Source organism: Calidris pugnax, unplaced genomic scaffold (assembly GCF_001431845.1).
Source record: "Calidris pugnax isolate Ruff unplaced genomic scaffold, ASM143184v1 scaffold41, whole genome shotgun sequence".
Classification (NCBI taxonomy): Eukaryota; Metazoa; Chordata; class Aves; order Charadriiformes; family Scolopacidae; genus Calidris; species Calidris pugnax.
In genome coordinates this window covers 8,206,019-8,225,931 of record NW_015094509.1, presented here as the reverse complement: position 1 = coordinate 8,225,931, position 19,913 = coordinate 8,206,019, and the positions used below count along the sequence as shown (strand labels likewise).

Here is a 19,913-nt window from a genome sequence, read left to right as displayed (position 1 = left end):
CAAGTTAAGACAGTAAAGAAAAAAAAAAAACTCGGCACTCTGAAACTCGTATTAAAAAAATTTAATACGTTTTTTTCCAAGATCTAATATATAAATGCAATGGTAATAATGTACTCTTCTTTTGTAAGCTTGGATGAAATATATTGAAGTCCACTTTTCGAATATTACATAAATAATCATCTAAAGCAACCTAGAAAAGAAGACAAAAGCTTAGTCCATATGGTGCACACAAATAACGGGGCATTAAGTTTAAAAAGCAATACATGAAACCGAATGGAGAACGGCAAAAAATGGGTGACAGTTTGCCTGTTTTATTAAACCGTAGCGTAACCATCCCATTCAAAGGATATAAAAAAAGGCAGGTCTGGTGAAGAGAAGCATTATTTTTTACTAGACCAACCAGCAAATCATAAAAATAAACAAGATTTTGGGCCCTTGCAATGTTCTATGAATATACAGACATCTTGGGCGAAATTATTTGGTTAAAGAAGAAGGATGCAAAGTGTTGCTCAAAACTATTTGGTTCCAGAATCAGACACATTCTGATATTCCGAAGTTTTAGGTATTACATCTTCCCCAAACAGACACGTGATGACGCATTGTTAACCACGTTTAATTTGATACTCTACTCTTCACACACAGATTAGCACAGAAATCAGTCCATCGCTTAAAGAGTGCATGACATCACACCCACCGTACAGAGAAAAGCAGGGTATGCCTTCGCAGGAACTTTCTTACTGAAAGATCTAGCCTGAAAGTAAATGGGGTAAGGTGGGAGAAAAAAAGAAAAAAAAAAACAAACAAACATACTTAGCAGGAGAGTTTTACGTTTCAGATTAAACATCAAGTATTATATACAATGGCTAGAGCCACTAGACTGTATTATGAGCTTCGTCCCTTTTTATTTTGACATCCTGAAACTGTAATTTTTCGTTATGTGCAAAGCAGCACCATCCCTCACTGTACACAAAAGTAATTACACTGAAAGTATGTAATACTGGGAGAGGCCCGCTAAAATGCTTACATGTTTTGACCTTACAGTTTACATATAATAAACCAATGTAAATTAGCAGCCCCTGTTCCAACAAAGCTCCAAGTTGCATTTGATAAATATTGTTTAACACTTTCTTCTCCTGCCAAATAACTCTCCTCCCAAGAGACAGAAGTGATGGAAGACCAGAAATGCATTTCTCTGAGTGCATCTTTTCGGTGCTCTGTTGCCATCAGTCCCAGAAGCCCAGTTATGCTCCATTTACATTTATGGGGCTCTGAAAGGATCTCAACATCTTTGTATAAACAAGAGTCTAACCCACGGCTGAATCAAATCCACTATTTAAACCCATGTACAACTCAGGTACGTTTAACAGAGCTGAAGCAAATTCTCCTGTAATGCTTATTTATAAATACAAAATGCCTCCTTGTTTTGACTTTTCTTACAGGTTAAACAAACCAACCAACCCACCCTTTATGAATACTGATGAGTATCCATGAGTTTCTGGTATTTTTCCATGGATCTTTCCTGACAATTGGGAAAATCAGACTGAAACTTTAGGACGGAAAAATATTTAATCTTTTCAGGGGGCAAATGATTTTAAAACTTTGAGATGCAATAACATACGTACACTTACATATAGATATAAAAAAGGAAAATGCTCTTCCCTGATCTGACGCTCTGCCTCGCTATTCTTAATTGCGAGATGAAAAAAAGAAAGTAATCTTGCTTGACCTTCTTAACCCAGAATGGGTCACATGTCAATCAGAAAGCACGTTATCTTCCTTGGTAAATTGAGTCTGTAATGATCCAGCAGAATTGAGATAAATGCAAAAAGCCAAAAGGAGACTTTCTTTTTAAAGAGGAATGGGGGAGGGAGTGCTTAAGAGATAAAAAGGGGAAGATGTAAATGTATTCGCAGGCTTTCAAAAGGATCACCGGGGGACTGACAGAGCACTTCTATTATATGCTTTTATTCTAATAAAACACACACTGCAGCCTTCATTATCTTATTTTGCCCTCTGCCGGTCGGCAGTTGCAGTATCAGAAGACCCAACCACACTTCAGGAACTTTTGTCCCAAGATGAAGCACCACGTTACTACAATGTGTTTCATACAATATCACCGAGATTCATTTAGCATTTGAGGATTATGGTCCTTCTGCCAATGAAAGGGAGCTGGTAACTGTTACCCTCAGCCTCCAAAATTCCTGGTTTGTGTAACAAACGCTGAGATTGCTGAAACCTCTCTGCAGGTGTAAACTTTACCCCACCCTGTAATTACAAGTAAGACTGAGCCTACCTGACTCAAAAGACCCTCGGGCAAAACGAGATGGTGATTTTATACCAGAGAATGGATGCGTTTAAAGGCATCAGCCCATTACATTCACCAAAAGTCTTGAAGTACCCAGCAAATGCTGCCAGCAAAAGTCCATTTCATCCATTAGGGGAGAAAGTATCTTTACCCTTGCATTAACAAAGACCGTCTGATTATCAAGGAGGCTAATCCCCTGTCATTACTGCCAGTTATTGCCAGTCCAAGTGATTTGAACACTCTAGAGATCCTGCACTGTCAATTATTCTTCACTGATGATGATGGAGGCTGGAAGCAAGTATTCAGAGAGGCCTTTTTTTTAATTTTAATTAACATGATATAACCCATCCATTAGAAAAAAAAAAAAAAAGGGGGGGGGTGCCTGCCAAGATCAATATTCAATTCAATAAAACGCTAAAGCTGCCCTGATGTGGTTTCCTTGTGTTGATACTTTTCTGTATAACCCCAATTGCATGATTGCATTGCAGCTTTTCCACAGGTCCCTCCCGGTGTGTACCAAGGGCAGGGCCCCAGGAATGGAGTGGGAAGGCAGGCAGGGGTAAGGTTCTGCCCTGATGGGAATAATCAGGGGCCCAACGCACTAAGAACTGAATTCTCTCCCTGCTTCTGCCCCCAAGTTTCCATGCAATACCAACTACCCAGTTTTAAACAGCTGGACAATAAATCCACGTTGCTCCTTCTCCATCCCTCCCATCATTGATACAAGGCATTTCAGGCCAGGAATTTGGCATTTTTGTAAGCCACAACTGTAACCAAAGTCAATGGGTTTTATACACAGTGCATTATGGGTTGAGGGGGGGGAATAAAAAAAGAAAAATCAAAATGTATCAGCTTGAACAATGACAGTAGACAGTTTTGACCTTGCATTTTCTTTGTCTCTGTTCCCTGCTTCTAAACGAAATAAACACTTTCCTTGGGCATGTGACAACAAAAACTGAGACATAGGTGAAACAACATGAACAGGAATGCATTAAATGCAAATTATAAATAGTGTGTCTTAAAAATAAAGCCCAAGGCTACAAATTATTAACAAAAAATATAAACATTAATCAGCTAACTAACCACTGACTGGACAAACCAGGGATGCCTCATTCTACCTTCAGAAAAATGAAGGGCTTCCCTGCTCTCTCTACTGCATAAAATACTGTGATCACTAACACTGCAGCTGAGGATTACAGTAATGGTGCAAATGCCAAGATAAATCTGGCATTTCTTTACTTTGAAATGGTATCTTTTCAGACCACCTTGACTGGAAGTATTGGGTGCAGTACTCAAAGTATAAGCATACATGTAGTTGTAGACACAAGAAACTCTTTACAGTGCTTCTTGCAAGTCTTATTTGCCAGATAAAGGCAGACACAGCGTTGCTGATGAAACATTCTTTTGCTTTTGTATTATGTACCAAGAAGCAATTCTGAGCGTAGCTAAAATAAAAGTGTAAAAGAAAACCAGAGTAGGGCTCTGCAGTTCTTCAGGATTCATTATCCACTCTTCCAAACAAATACAGTCTTTCCTAACGCACTTGTCTGGGAGCCAGAAAAGAAACAATACAAGAAAGCACCTTTCCCACCATGGCTTTGAGCGTGGCTGGTCATGTTAGGGAATGCTTCCCCCCCTCCCACACCCAGGAACCAGCAGTTAAAGGCAACAGGCTGTGCCTCCCTGGCAGCTGTTCCGCTGTGCCCTGAAATACCATCTGCAGAAGCACTTTCTGGGGCACTGCTCCCACGCTGGCATGGAGCCACCTTTTATAAAGCTCTGCTTGAAGATTTCTCTCCCAGTTATCAGGCTTTTAGGCAGTATTTATACATATCTGCAACTGGACCTGGCTGTGAGTAAACTGCCTCCTCTACATACAGATAAATGTACTATATTTACAGAAGTAGTAATATTTAAAGGTTTTGTGTGTTTGTTTTTTACTCTCGAAGTAATTAAAGGTAAAATATTTGAAATTAAGTATGCAGCTGTAAAATCTTCTAAGCACGTACAGTGCTTTGTAAAGATCAGCATCAATTATATTTAATAAAATAAGGAAAAGGGAAGGAATCTCACATGTTCTAGATGAATATGGGCCTGGCTGGCAATGTCGTAAATTACATCTCTCACATTCTTCTCTTGCTTGCCTCTTATGAAATCCTCTTGTGAAACTCCATGCTAGACATTGGAAGGAAAATCAAAAGGAGAAAAAATCCTCAGTAAGTACAAAGTTTCCATTTTAGCTTCTAAGAAACCCGTCCCAGCAACAAAACTAGCGACACAAGACTGAATCAGCCTAAGTGTTTTACCACTGCCCCCTCCTTTTTTATTTCTTTTTTTTGTAAGTCACTTGGGGAAAAAAAAAATAATCAAGAGAACAAAGAGAACAGTTGGTACAGACTCTCGCTGCATGAATTTCTTCCCTAAAGACTTTGTGGTCAGTCGGATAACCAAGTCAGATTTTAACGTTTTGGGAATTTAGATTAGTTTAGATGCTCAGTTTTTAAAACCCTAATCCAAGAATCCATATTAAAGAGAAGAAAGCCAGTAGCAGCTAACACAGAAGCCACGCTGTCTTATGAAGTCAGTCACTATCTTGGGATTGGTGTACACCACCAGGCTTGCCAAAAAACCAAACCACAAAACCCTAACCAAAAAAATCCCCCAAAAAACCAACCCCAAACTTATTCTTTGACTGTGGTGACCACTGTAGGACATAATATGGTATATTCAGAACTGCACCTGCTGCCCGATCCTCTCACCACCACCCAGACATGTGAAAGCTGTGGAAAGGCAGGCAGGTGGGCTTCACAGGAGACAGAGACTCCAGCAGAACTCTGTGATGCCCACCAGCAGCTGAAGCACTCACAAGATGCTCGGTCTGCACAGAAGGGATGCAAGCTGTTTTTAACAGCTCCACCGTAAAACACCTTCCGTGGCAAAGGATGACTGCGAATTTTCAGGCTGTGTTTGAAAAGCTACGAACTTGGAAGGCCTCCCACACCATCCAGTCCCAGAAGGGCTGAAAGCAGGGGGCACAACTCCTCTCTGCAGTCTTATAACCCTGACCTAGAATCTACCTAATTTTTGCAACTACCTAAATTACTGAATTTCAAATCAAAACTTTCCATTGTGTTGAAATTATATTCAGAAAATACTAACACGACTGCACTTAAGCAACACCATAATTATATAAATTTTGGTTAAGTATAAAAAGAACAGGATTAACATTTAGAAATCAAGACTGGAGATGAAGGAATAACAGCTGCGATGCCTACAAATCTAGACAGAGAACTAAAAAAAAAAATTGGCGTTTTAATCCCATTTTACCAAATTGCAAGATCTGCTAAATTCCAATGCAAATTAGGTGTACAGTTTAAATTGGAGGACCATACCATCTCCTACAGCAATGTATGGAATGTATGCTTATAGCTATCAAATATGTAACAAAAACCCCACAACCCAACCTCCCAAAAAACCCCAAACCACCAGCACATTTATGAAAAGGCAGTAAAGAGAAACCCTAGAAAGTTGTTCAGAATTAAAATTTCTCACAGTGCTTCCTTTATGGGGGATAGGAAAAGAAAAAAAGATAAAAGCAACATAAAACCCCCCAAACCCAGGCCCCCATTCCATATGTGTATTTCTATGCAGAAATGGAAAAATTCCTGAAAGCTAAAATAGTACTATATTTCACTAAAAAAATTAAAAGATAAAAAAGCAGAAACCCTGGAGTTTCACGAAGGTCACTCCTCTCACCTCCCAAAAGATCTAAAACCATGACAATGGCATATTCCTAGGCCACAGCAGAGAGTGTTAAAATAGAGCAAAAAGGTGTTCTCTTTCTGGCGTAATAAATTACAATCTCATATCTAGTGTTGAGAGACACAGTTAGAGACACTACACTGTGCAATTCCAGACAACTTGCTTCTCCTTACCAACATACAAACGTCCATGGGAAGAAAGACCTTCTGTCTCGTCCTGTGATAGGGAGTTGCTCTCAGACAGGTAACTATGCCTTGTGCTTTCCCAATGTGACTGGCGGCGTGGTCGGCATGGATGTCCCTCACACCTAGAATTGCAGAAATAATAACGTTTAGAAACACACCACCAGGCCTTCTGAGGGGTATAATATTCCCTAGATGAGACCAACGAGCCCAACCAACACCTGAAAATCATACTGGGTGTACAAGATGCCTGAGCCTCACATGGATCTCGTAAGTCTTTGCAGAAGAGTGGCTATAGGCAGACTACATGGACTTATTTTGGCAACGGCAGCAGAAAGCAGAGTGGGGCTTGGAAGAATCAATGGATATAACATACTGATACTGACTGGGAAGCCCAGGCTTTACATACACCTAGGAATTAAAAAAAAATAAAAAACAAAAGTGTAAGAGTTTGGAGTGACTCATGCTCAACCTGGGAATACATCCCACAAGTGAGGTCATGAAAAGGTTTAACAAAATTCTTGAGTAGTACCAAACTCCTAACTACGTAGGCAATGAATCACAGAGCATAATATTAATATTTTTAAATGGAAGCTGGAAGGAAGTACCAGGACTTTGGACAACAAAATTACCAGTCAAAATGAGCTTGACAAAAGAAGTAACCCAAAATCAGTGAGAATAAAGCAGCACTACTACTGGGAGAGATACACACAAACTGGAGACAGGTCAGGAACAAAGAAGCTAAAAAGCACAATAAATTCAGCAAACGTGACCTGTGATGAAACCAAGTCTCCCTAGTCTAGAAAAGACTGCTGATAGGAAACGCCAAGAAAAGGGCTGGGTTCAATCAATTCCTCCATTTGTGGAAAAAAACCCACAGAAGTTCCCTGTTTAATATGCAGTGAGGCAGACTTTTGCTTAGGTATTTTGTTATACTGGTATATTTAGGAGAAGTTAAACATGACCAACAGGGCACCTAGAAAATCCAGACACCCCCACAACAGATTTTTCAAGAGAAGGATCATCTGACTTGTAACAGGAGTGACCCAAGCATGACTGAACTTCTTCAGGATCAGAGACATTTCTCAGAATGGAAGACACCAATATTTCTCATACTCCCACATTTCTTCAACCAGAAGTTCAGAAAGACACTTGCAACATTTCACTGATTTCCTACTGAGGAAGCAAACATCAGAGGTTAAGAGAGAGGTTCTTCATTTCTTCCCAAGAAAAATGTGCTCACCGTATCTCTCTCTCTCTCTACTTTTTAAACCCTTTCACCCTCAGCATTGGCCTGCTATCAGACTACTTGATAAGCAAAAGCAAAATATTGCTACTACAGTACTAAATGCTACTAAATGATAATACTACTAGTAAATAATAACTAATAAAATACTAATAAATACTACTAAATAATGATAATTCTCCTGCCTCTCTTACATCTAAGCTCATACAGGGAATATTTCCATAATGCAACAGACACCTAAAAGAAAGAAAGTCACCCTTTTCTTCACTGCAAATGAGCAGCTCTTTCCCAATTTGTTACTCTTGTATTAGACATGACACAGATACTTCCTCTTAACCACAAGGATCATATCTTCTTTGTTGTGTTTTTTCTAGCTATTCAATTAGTGATAGCTAACCTACTTCTAGGAAGGGGAGAGGAGAGAATTCAGACCCAAATTTACAACATCACCCAGGGAAGTTTATAGGTTGAGAAGTCAGCTGCTTCAAGATAACCAGGGTACACCACCACGATATAGAACAACAGCTGCAGATGAACTAGAGCAGTTTGTGTTCTGACAAGTCAGAACAAACACTCACTACTAAAAAAGACACCAAGGTGCTGGAGCGTGTCCAGAGAAGGGCAACGAAGCTGGTGAGGGGGTCTCAAACACAAGTGTTATGAGGAGCAGCTCAGGGAACTGGGGTTGTTTAGCCTGGAGAAAAGGAAGCTGAGGGGAGACCTTATCACCCTCTGCAACTACCTGAAAAGAGGCTGTAGCGAGGTGGAGGTTGCTCTCTTCTCCCAAGTCACAGGCGATAGGACAAGAGGAAATGGCCTCAATTTGCACCAGGAGAGGTTTAGATTGGATATTAGGAAACATTTTTACACCAAAAGGATTGTCAAGCATTGGAAAAGGCTGCCCAGGAAGTGGTGGAGTCACCATCCCTGGAGGTATTTAGAAGATGGGTAGACATAGCGCTTAGAGATATGGTTTAGTGATGGTTTTTGTCAGTGTTATGTTGATGGTTGGACTAGATGATCTGAAAGGTCCCTTCCAACCTGGGCAATTCTATGATTCTAAGCGGGAAAATCAGAAAATACTGTGATGAGCTGAATTTACCACACTCTGTAATAGGAGCAAGAAAAGACAAAACAGTGCTAAGCAACAACGAACAGAGCAGTAGGAAACCTCACTTCAATGAGCTTTCCACTGAGCAGCTTCAAAGAGAAGGACTTAGTTCTAGGGCAGGTGCACTAAGATTGCAGATTTATGGTTGAGCCTTCAGAACACATCTGAAGTATTAACTAAGACAACTTCTACTGAAATTAAACTCCAGTGGGTAGAGAGTGGGCTTTTGGAAACATCAATAAATACTGTACCTGCACTAACGACTCATCAACAAAATCTAAAAAGGGGAAAATGCCTACCCAGCATTTCCAAGGTGAGGTACAGGAGAGCACTCTGGGTGTTCTCAGCGTACGCTTCAAGCTCCTGGATGTTACGGTACGCTCTATCATCCAAATTCTTCTCCTGTAATAAGAATACAGAATTTCAGTAAAACATAAATGTAACTGCTATTTGTGCAAGTTTATTACTACAGTCAGGTCAGCATAATCCACTATTTAAAAAAAAAAAAGGACAAAATTAAGAGACAGAAAGAGAGTATAAACTCAGATAGGAGTAGTTAAAGTCATTAAAGTTTAAGCAAGTCTAGCGTAACCAAGTTACTACATGCAACTGCAGCCAAATTTGGTTACTGGTGCAAATATAACCTTTTGCAATAAGAAATCAGAATTCATTAAAAAATAGACAGCTGAAACAAAACATCATATGGTAGTCTTACACTACAGGGTTGCCAATTTTAATACTTAATTTGCAACAGAGAAATTTAGATAAACAGAAATGTATTTTTAAAAACATGCATAAAAATCAATCCATCAAATACACACCTGAGTTTCAAAGTCATATGCAAACATCCCTCTAAATATAACATCCTCCAGCATTCTTTCTGTCCTAGTGGCTTTTGTGGTTAAAACATACCAGTCTTAAGATCAAAAAGCTCTGAAGTCTTTCATAGCTATGACACTCTGCAAGTAACTGACCGTCAATTTTCTCAAGGTATCACTTCATGAGACACTACCTTTAGCAGCAGAGCCAGCTTAAGAAATTCCTGCCCTCAGTTATTCATTCTTGCCTTGTGTCAGAGATTCTTCTAAAGCAGACCTTGCTACTCAATCCCATAGGATGGAAATTCCCTCACTTATATCCAGAAAGGTATCTAATTGCAACTCCAAACAGATTACCTCTAGGAGTAAGCACTTCAAATCAGCAATAGAGACCAGCAGCAGAAAACATGAGCACAGACACACTGGTTGTAAGAGCACAAACAAGAAAGATATTGACTCACAAACGATATCTATTTTTAAGCAAAACTAAACAAAGGATTCTGTTAGCAGTTTTGGCCAGAAAGAGCAGAAATTATGAGTAGAGGCATCAAGGGAGAATTAAAAGGAAATATAGCAGTACCATTCTTAAAAAGAAATACTACTGTCTGGAAAAAATGAATTTCATAAACTTTTGTTTTACACACAAACACATAAAATGAAGGGGAAAAATAACCCACATGCAACTAAAAATAGAATCAGTCCTTGAATGGAAAGTACTTACTCTTTCATCAATTATCTTCATGAACCACATTTTAGTCAAGTTATGCCTCTTGACAGCCTGAAAATTATCAAATAAAACAGCCATGTTAATGTACACAAACTGATGGTAGTATGGCATTACAAAGTCTGAAATATATTTTAGACAATCCTTTTTTTTGCAGGCCATGCTGTCAGAAAGGCTGCAGTAACACAAATATTTATAAACACAACTTATGGGGCACATTTCTCACAATCTTAGCCTTTACACCTCACTTTCAACTTCTTTTCATCCATTATATTTGTAAATATTTTTTCAAGGTTTGACAAGACTAGATCCTCTTGTTGATTCAACAAAATCTGCCTGAGGAAGTACTTGGTACATGAAAAGGCGAATCTTAAGTTATAACTATGAATGTCAGTTTTGATTCTCATTTGTTTGCTTTGAGTATCATTTTGTAAATTGAATCCTTGAAATACTCAGAGGTCAAGTCTTAAAGCACCAAACTGAGTTCTGCTAAATTAACCAATTTGCACGTTGCATCCATTTTGAGCTACCTTAATTCAAACACACAGAGCCTCATTTTGCAGAAGTTTTAAAAATTGGCTTCTTCCACAAAAATTAACAGAGAATTAGGCCTCACTTTTCATATGTTAAAAATGGACCGAAAAGTAAGAACAAATATCATACAGTTGCTGTGTAAGTTTATGTTAACGTCGCTGAGAGCTGAGCTATTAATAATTCTAGAAATATTATTAAAGGCTATTTATGTACTTTAATAGTGCATAAAACTCTTGGAATCCAAACATGAGTATTCTGGGATATACAAAACTTCAAGAACACATTCAACATGATAAATCAGTATTCTGGAAAATCAAAATTGTCCTCGTACAAACTTAACAGCAAGAAAAGAGCACACATAAAATATGCCTTGCAAAAGCCATACTGATTCTATTAACAGCTCTGCCATAGTTTTGAGTTCAGGTGTCTTTCCAAATCCTTCTAAGAATGGCAGTAACATTCTTGAACAATTGTGAAGATGTGCTCTTCAAATAGGTCATTCTTGGGGTATTTGCTGAAATGTAGAAATAAAATCACATCTTCAGCACACAGGTCAGCAGATCAGGTTGGATTGTTAGCTCACTCCGGCGCTCTGCAGTGTTCAGAGCTATCACAGCTCCCAGAAATACTTTGTGAATTATTTTTCAACATCTTATTTCACAAACAGTTCTCTTTGGATTGTCTTATATTGGTCTTCCTTTAGAGAAATCATATGCAAGGTGAAATCTTATCACAGAGATAGGCCAATTCTTTCTCCTACTTCAAAACCAATTTTCTGTTTTGTGAGAAAGGACTGTAACTGGCAGTCTTCGCTGCTGGAAAGGGTTGCAATTATTATCTCAATAGCTGAATGATTTACACCCAAATGTGCTGGTTGATTTACATCTAAATATTGTGCTGGTTTTGGCTGGAATAGAGTTAAATCTCTTCATAGCAGCTTGTATGGGGCTATGTTTTGGGTGTGCTGAAAACAGCACTGATAACAGAGGGATGTTTTAGTTACTGCTAAGCAGTGCTTACGCAGCTTCAAGGCCTTTTCTGCTCTCACCTGCCTCGCCAGCGAGCAGGCTGGGATGAAGGAGAAGTTCAGAGGGGACACAGCTGGGACAGATGACCCCAACTGACCAAAGGGGTACCCCACACTATATGACTGGTTGGGCATCAGACAGCTGCTGGAGAGCAACAGTTTTCATTTGCATCACTTGTCTTCCTTGCGTTTTATTTTTCACCTCTTTGTTATTTTTTTTTCCTCTTTTCCTTACAATTTTTATGATTATTGCTGTTATTATTTCTTTTTAACTATTGAACTGCTTTTATCTCAACCTTCCCATTCTCTCTCCCATCCCACCAGGTGGAGTGAGTGAGCGGCTGTGCGGTGCCTGGTTGCCAGCTGGGGTTAAACCAGGACAACGTTCTGGGTTTTTTTAGAAGTTCTACTAATAAACATTTCCACCCTCCATTGACACACACACAAACAGCCTGAAATGAAAAGCAGTCGAAAGAATATATACAATCGTATCCCAAACTAACTTGTACCTAACCCACTCAATCAGACAACTAAATGAGAGGTTATCTTTAGAAACAAAAGTAAGTTGAGCCACACTAAAGCGAGTTCCTCCTTGGACAGGAGACAAAAGCATTTTGGGAGAAAACGGTCTTGTTCCTGGCAAGTTTGCTGTATGCTCAAAGAGAGATAGAAAGAAGGAAATTAAAAGCAAAGGCACAGACAGATTGACATGCAAAACGACCAGTTCTGCATTTTAATGTCTGCATTAAAATATCACCCTAGGTGCATCTTCACCTCCCATAATCCCATAAAAAGACTCACAATGATTGTCAGTCTTCATTCTAACTGTACGAACGCTTTGTTGTGGCTAATGCACACACTTAGATAATCTGAGCTGGAGACACCTATGAATAGCTCCAGTCCTCCTAAAAGTGACTGTAACAGGTGTTTTTCCTTTATTTTACTTCTTGGCTTTACCTATGTTTTCTCTTAGTTAAACAAACTGTGTCTTGTTTAAATTCCAATTTTAATCTAAACATGAGTGGTGACAGACAGGAACAAATGCTCCCTTACGTTTTATTTCACATTTGAAGGAAGAGTTGGGGGCAGGAGACAGTTTCAGCACTGCCAAAAATCACTGAAAGACGATTTGGAAAGGATTCATTCTTGTGGTCTCAGAGGTGCAAAAGAGTGGATGTGAAGCCAAGACAGCAACAAGTGAAATGCTCCAATCCTGCAGGAACTGCATTGTTCTAACTCAGCATTACTGTGAGTGTCCTAATTCTCCAGAATTTTAACAGGAACAAAGCAGATGAATACTTGGATGAAGACTCCACATTTCACTGCCTGTTTTTCAGCAGGGTTATAAAACTACCTACCTATGGGATCTATGTTAACTGCATTCAGCTATTGAGATCTAGACAAACTGCAGGTTTTCCTGTCCAGGAGCTCAGAGATCTTTAGTCTAAATTAAGGTTCTGACCTTACAGAGGCCTTACAGTAGCTGCTCTTTTGGAAGGTTCTGAGACTTGCTGTGGCTCACGGCCCTAAGAACATAAGTTAGCAATGTATGGAATTTCCATCCCCAAAGAAATTCAAAATTCAACTCAATGTGACCCAGACAACCTAATCGAACTTTGATGTTAAACCTTCTTTGAATGGCAAATTGGACTAGATGACAATTAGATGACAACCAGAGATCCCAACCAACTAAATTATTCTGTGGTTCTATATCAGCGTCAAGGGGAAATCCATTTACACTGCCTTCAGACCTTCAATCATCCATCAAACATATCAATGATAGCTCTAAATAGGAACAAAAAATATTGCAAGAAAGCCCCTGTTTCTTTTGCCATGACCAGCAGGGGAACAGATCTGTAGGTGTACTTTATGTGTGATGTTCTAGTGCCTGCAGAACTCGGGCACCTTGGTAAAAATAAACTTAAGTTCACAAGTACATTCTCTGTTATTCAATGCACTGTTAAGTTCACAAGTACATTCCCTATTACTCAATGCACGCAAAAGGATCTGTGCAAAACATAATACATAAATAGAAGTCATCAAGCAACTCTTGACATGAGAAGAAGACTGTATTAAGATTCTTCTTATTATCCAGTAACTAGGTATGAAGGTCTTGGGCTTTTCCTCATACTCTACTTGCTAATTCAACCTCTGTGGTCAGTCTTTCTTTCTGTAGAGCTTAATCTCTTTGGGCAGGACCAGCACTGGCTCAGGAAAGTATAATCGGGCACTTCACTTGCTATCAGCTAACAGCTTACCACAATTTACTCTGTCCTTCAGCTAAACAAAAGAGAAAAAAGCAGATGGTTCACAGAAGTTTGACGCTCCAAGTAGGTCCTACCTAAATATCCTCCAACTCTGCTCTTTGGTTGTAGGTAGCATCACACAGAAACACAATTTACATTATCTGTTTTACACAAAATAATGCTGTTAACCATGCAACACAGCAACACAAAGCAATGATGTTATTTCCCACAGTAATATTTTAATTAAGTGAATTTTAGGACAATAAAAGTATACTTTACCCTCCACAGTTCTGTAGCAACTGGCTGATGTGGCGGGTTATCACAGTATATATCTTCCACAGCATCCCTCCAGAACTGCATTCGCATCAATCCTATAGTCTTCTGAGTTATGGAGTCTTTAATCTGGAAAGGATACATCTGGAGTGAAATTCACAGTGTCTTTAAGGCACTTGCTCTATCTACACTGAAAAGAGAGACACAGGACATACCCAAACTCAGTAGATAAAGATCTTGGTTCTGAATTTACATTTATTCCTCAATAAAGCATATGAACACTACAGAGAGTGAAAAAAAAAAAAAGCCTTCACCACAACTTGACTTTGAAACCCACAGAGCAAGTCCTGGGCGACCCTCAGCTTAGCTTTCTTCCCAGAAGGAAGAGAAGCAGAGGCAACAGCAGCAAGGGAGCGCAGCACCACAGGTTGCCACAAGCACAGCCCACAGGATCTGATCTGGGATTTTGCTCGGTCAGCACATTTCCTGGATCGCTCCTTTCTGGCAAGCATTACCAACTTTCCCAGTTGCACTGGCAGTTTCTGGCCACCTCGCAAAGGGGAGAGACTGCAGCCACTCCCCTCCCACAAACTCTAATTGCAAACTTGCCTCCTGGCAGCCTTTCCATCGCCCAGCTTCTGCCAACAAAGACCTGGGACTGATTATATCATCCAAGTTTTTGACAGACTTTCTACAGATAGGACTTAGCTGCACTTCACTGATTCAGTCACTGCATTTGAAGCCAGGACATAGATGCAATCCCATAACAGGATCAAGGACCACAGCCTGGTTGTTATAATTTAATTTCAAAATGCACATCAAAGGGGAAAGTCAGAAAAACTACACACATAAACAAAATAAACTGGTGGAAGCTAGCTATTTTCCTAGGGCCATTCAAAGCTAGATGTTTGCATTGTACACTTTATTCATTGCCCCTTATAGTACAAAAAGTTAATCTCCGCAAAACACCCACTATTAGTGTAATTTAGAATATTCAAACTGTCATTTCACATTTCCAAAGTTCACAAATATATTTTAATACCTGCCTGAGCCAGTTCCACATTGAAGGCTCTCAAAGCAAGAGCTGAGGTTCGAGATTCCGCAGGCAACAGCAGAGAACACAGAAACCCTTCATAGTCACGCTTTCTATAAAAGGATGAAAAAATACATTTATTATTTATAGCTCTATGTAAATTGGCTGTGCTATTGATGAAGTCCTAAAATAGTAGCAATAAGTTACAGTTCAAAACTCCGACGTTGCAAAAGTAGCAGCTTTTAAGCTTATTTCCAAATAAGACAAACTCGAAGAAAGAAGGGATGCTGTCTGAACTCTCACTGCACCTCTCAATTCCAGATCTCAAGATATTTGGCCAAAGGCATGGAACAAGGCTGTGGCAGAACTGCAGACAGAATCCAGATTGTCCGACTTCCAGACTTCTGTTCCAAACATGAAACCGCATTTCTTTAAAAGATTGTGCTTTGGAGGTTGGCAGAGGAACACTTGCTTAACCAGTAAGTTTTTTGTTTATTGGCAACTATATGCAAAGCATAAAAACTCTGGGTCTTGGCAGTTCCACTGCAGGTAACTCGTTGCCAACCTGGAGTGGTATGCCTTTGTTTGGCCACTTGGGTGTGCCACTAAATTGAAAACAACCACAGTGCACAGAATCCTAAATTGCAAAATCATACATAACTGTAGAGAACAAAAACACTTGAGTCACCTCTGAAAAGCTAAACTGCTTGTTTTGAACAACATTTTTCTGTACCTTCTGGTAAGCCTGTAACCTGATTCTTCATTGGAACAGGACCAGCAACTCCAAGTTTCACCTCGGGAGTGGAGAAGCAGGTGTCAAGGAAAATGCATTTACTCATTTTCATGAAGTCTGCTGCTTTTACATGTCCTCATATTTCTTTTGAACGTGAGCTTAAAATAGCAAAGCCAAACTAAAACCAAGGGTTATTAGGGTTGCTACCTTTAGCATCAAACAAAAAGGAAGTGAGATTTTAACAGAAGTTCTTACCCCTACAATACACAGCAGCTGGTAACTCGCAAGTGTTTAGAGTTTTCACAACAATTGTGAAACTTGTTTTAGAGCTTGGCACAAATCCAGATGCATCAACAACAACATAAAAATTACATTTGCGAATTTTAGCAAGCTTTAAAGGTCACCTTCATATTAAAGAACAGATGCACCAAGCCTCCCTCAATTAAGACACTTTCTCAAAAGTACGATCAGCACAAAAAACTAGTATTTTTTTTTTCCAGGCTGACTGTAATAATATCCAGTAATGCCCACCCTGGGCAGAGCTGCAATGTTTGCAGCCACATTTTCCCAGTTCCAGTTAGGCAGTTTGCCTGGGTTTTCCACACAAGGCAGAACCACCTCAACTTCCAGAAAGGAAACAAAGAAACGCATTACACAAAGTAAACAGCAGTACAATAGAGAAATTTGTCTTCCCTCTAGTGTTGGTGTGCTGGGTTTGTTCTGTTGGTTTTTTGTTTTTGTTTTTTTTTCAATTGCTCTAAGCTTAAAAATTAAGTGTAGCAAAAAATAGCTAAGAAAACAATCAGGAAGAAATGTGAATTTTATGTTGACAGTGCTCCCTTGGACATAACAGTAAAAAAGCAGACCCATTAAGCCTCAGCCTGTAAAATAAAACTGATATTGCTATAGATCATGTTCCACCCCAACTCTCTTTGTGTATACCCTTTGTGGGTAAGGAATGAAGAGATGAGGGAATGATCTTAAGTCTGGTATTGAGTATTCTTCATAGTTTCCCTCTCAAATAAACTTCCATGTGGACTCACAGAGGGATGAAAGATTGTTTATGTTCAGTACTGGACTTTCAATATAGTGAAAAATTTTAAATCTTAAAAATAATTTCTCCCATATTAAAAAACTCTGTAATGCCACCAAGTCACAAGCTTGTCTTCTGGAGTAGACATCACGAGTCAGAAAAGTTACCTGCTAGGGAAACGTATTTTTAATCAAACAACTTTAAGCTATTTGCTTACAAGTTATTCAATGTAAAAAAGGAAAACCCAAGACATCTTGCATATTGCAAAAAGTTGCACAAATCTGCATCCTTAAAGCATAACTCAGTTGTTGTTCTTCCTAATGTGTGGGAGACTCAAATTCAGGACTGGGAAGCTGCTGATGCTTCCAGAGCCTCAAGTGTTTCATTTGTTTGAATAGTAAATCCTTCCTCTTCCTCTTATTTTTTCATGAGTTACGTGCAATATATGAGCTACTGTGAACAGCAGCTTCAATTAAATAATGCCAAAAGCATAACCACCTTTCATTTTATTACTCGGAATGCTTGTGTATTTTTATAAGTAGCCCTTTTTATGGTTTAACAAAAATAACAACAATAAAAAAAAGTTTAAATTCAACCATCTCAGCTTCTGGGCCTCGGAACCTAACTATTCTGTTCACAGTTGTTACTGAAAATATTTTACCTGAATATATACACAGCCTGTAGTCTACTGAGTAACCATTAAGCAAATCCTGGGTAGAGTAACCAGGAAAACAAAGCTGCAATCTGAAGTTTTATCACAATAAATGCAGCCCAGCCATGCATTCTGATGCACCTGTAAAGGTCTGCTGCTTGGTGCTGTGTAGAAAATCTAAGATGGTCACATTTCTTCCCATTAGTTTTCCTACTTCAAACAGCACTGCTGCCCACACACACCTTTGTATTTTTCACAAACATCAGCTTGGAGAAGATGATCCTGTTCCACTCTTTTCTATGCACGCTTGGAAGCCTTCTCCCTGCTTCTGTCAACCATCTAGGGCAACTGCATCCAAAGAGAAAGTATTTAAGTCTTTTTGTAGGAGGAGACTTGTTTAATTTTTTACTTTGTACCTCTGCACCCTTGTGGACTAGAAAGCAGCTAAGGGCCTTGTTTACGCACACTGCTTATGTCCCAGAAGCCAAGCAAGAAACCTTGCCTGGCCCAGAGGTGTCTGGGCTGCCTTCCTGCTCCTCTTGGAGTGTTTTGGATTTCACCAAAACCGGATACTTTTGAAAACTAGGCATCCTGTCCCTCCGGCATTCAGGTCAGGGAAGCTACTTGAGCTGTCTGCCCAGCTGTCGGATTTCCTCCACTTTTGCTCATTTTTCCAGGCAGCCCTTGGGCAGCCTGGCTATTTCCCAGCAGCCAAGAAGATCTGAAAGGAGCTCTGGTTTTTAAACATCCACTTCGGCGATCTTTCTCTCAAAAAAAGCCCAGACAACGAAATGGAAAAGTCCAGTATTTCCGAAGACGAGCAGCTGTGAGGGAAGCGGGGGAGGGAATTTGCCGTGTGCGAGTTAAACCATCCATATAAAGCTTTAAATAAGACTCGTGTTTCCCTTGCTCTCCCTCCCCCCCCGAGAAGGCCGGGCCCCGGCCCAGCTTCTTCCACCGGCACCACTCGCCTCAGGGCTTATTTTCGCGGCCGGGGCTGCCCGGGGGAGACGGAGGAGAAACCCCCAGTCCCTTTTTTTTTTCCAGGAAATTCAGGAGCCTTTCCGTCAGGAGGGAAGCCCTCTCAAGCCTTCCTCCGACAGCCCCGCCGAGCCCTGAGGAGAAAGAAACCTCAGGCGTTGCAGGCCTTGAAACCCCGGGCGTTGCAGGCCTTCCCTCCCCGGGCACTCACCGCACCAGCTCGGCGCAGTACTGCACCTCTCCTCCGGGCGCCGGGCGGCTCCAGCCCGCTGCCGCCGCCCTCCCGCCGCCAAGCCCCGGCCACCGGAGGCCGCCGCGGGCTCCCGCCGCCCTCAGCTTGGGGTGGCAGGGCCCGTAGCGCAGCCCGCCCCGCGCCATGGCGGTGGCCGCCATGCTGCCCGCCGCTCCGCCTTCTCCCGTCAGGCAGCCCGGCCGGGGGGAACATTTAACGGAGAGCCGTGCCGGTAGATGGCACCCGAGAATGCGGCGGTTTATGCGGGAGCCCTACGGCCTTTTGTTGTCCTGCAAATGGCGTCCCTCCACCGGCCTTTTGCCTCAGTTTCCCCCCCCGGCTGCTGGGCCGGGCGCGGCTGGCGGCGGGTTGAGGTGAATTCCTCCACTCCCTTGGAAACCAGGCACTCGGGGTTTTATAGCATTATCCTCCCCTCTCCCCCCCCCAAAAAATGAGGAAGGTGAATTGTAAAAGCCTTTCCGTCAGGAGGGAAGCCCTCTCAAGCCTTCCTCCGACAGCCCCGCCGAGCCCTGAGGAGAAAGAAACCTCAGGCGTTGCAGGCCTTGAAACCCCGGGCGTTGCAGGCCTTCCCTCCCCGGGCACTCACCGCACCAGCTCGGCGCAGTACTGCACCTCTCCTCCGGGCGCCGGGCGGCTCCAGCCCGCTGCCGCCGCCCTCCCGCCGCCAAGCCCCGGCCACCGGAGGCCGCCGCGGGCTCCCGCCGCCCTCAGCTTGGGGTGGCAGGGCCCGTAGCGCAGCCCGCCCCGCGCCATGGCGGTGGCCGCCATGCTGCCCGCCGCTCCGCCTTCTCCCGTCAGGCAGCCCGGCCGGGGGGAACATTTAACGGAGAGCCGTGCCGGTAGATGGCACCCGAGAATGCGGCGGTTTATGCGGGAGCCCTACGGCCTTTTGTTGTCCTGCAAATGGCGTCCCTCCACCGGCCTTTTGCCTCAGTTTCCCCCCCCGGCTGCTGGGCCGGGCGCGGCTGGCGGCGGGTTGAGGTGAATTCCTCCACTCCCT

At 41.5% G+C, this 19,913-nt stretch overlaps 1 protein-coding gene across 3 annotated transcripts; it reads right to left on the bottom strand.

Moving 5' to 3' along the window:
• Window positions 1-46: 46 nt before the first annotated feature.
• NDUFAF6 (NADH dehydrogenase (ubiquinone) complex I, assembly factor 6) lies at window positions 47-19,692 on the bottom strand. 3 transcript variants are annotated; one of them, XM_014965587.1, is made up of 9 exons: window positions 19,500-19,692; window positions 15,275-15,374; window positions 14,235-14,357; window positions 10,146-10,202; window positions 8,906-9,008; window positions 6,241-6,374; window positions 4,379-4,480; window positions 695-751; window positions 47-190 (listed from the first exon to the last, which is right to left on the bottom strand). In XM_014965587.1, the coding sequence occupies exons 1-9, from the start codon at window positions 19,679-19,681 to the stop codon at window positions 62-64; spliced, it is 987 nt and encodes a 328-aa protein (XP_014821073.1). In that variant the 5' UTR covers window positions 19,682-19,692; the 3' UTR covers window positions 47-61. The 3 variants fall into 3 exon arrangements, with proteins under 3 accessions (XP_014821073.1, XP_014821072.1, XP_014821074.1); XM_014965586.1 differs by lacking the exon at window positions 19,500-19,692 and adding an exon at window positions 18,872-19,061; XM_014965588.1 differs by lacking the exons at window positions 695-751; window positions 19,500-19,692 and adding an exon at window positions 18,872-19,061.
• Window positions 19,693-19,913: the final 221 nt, after the last annotated feature.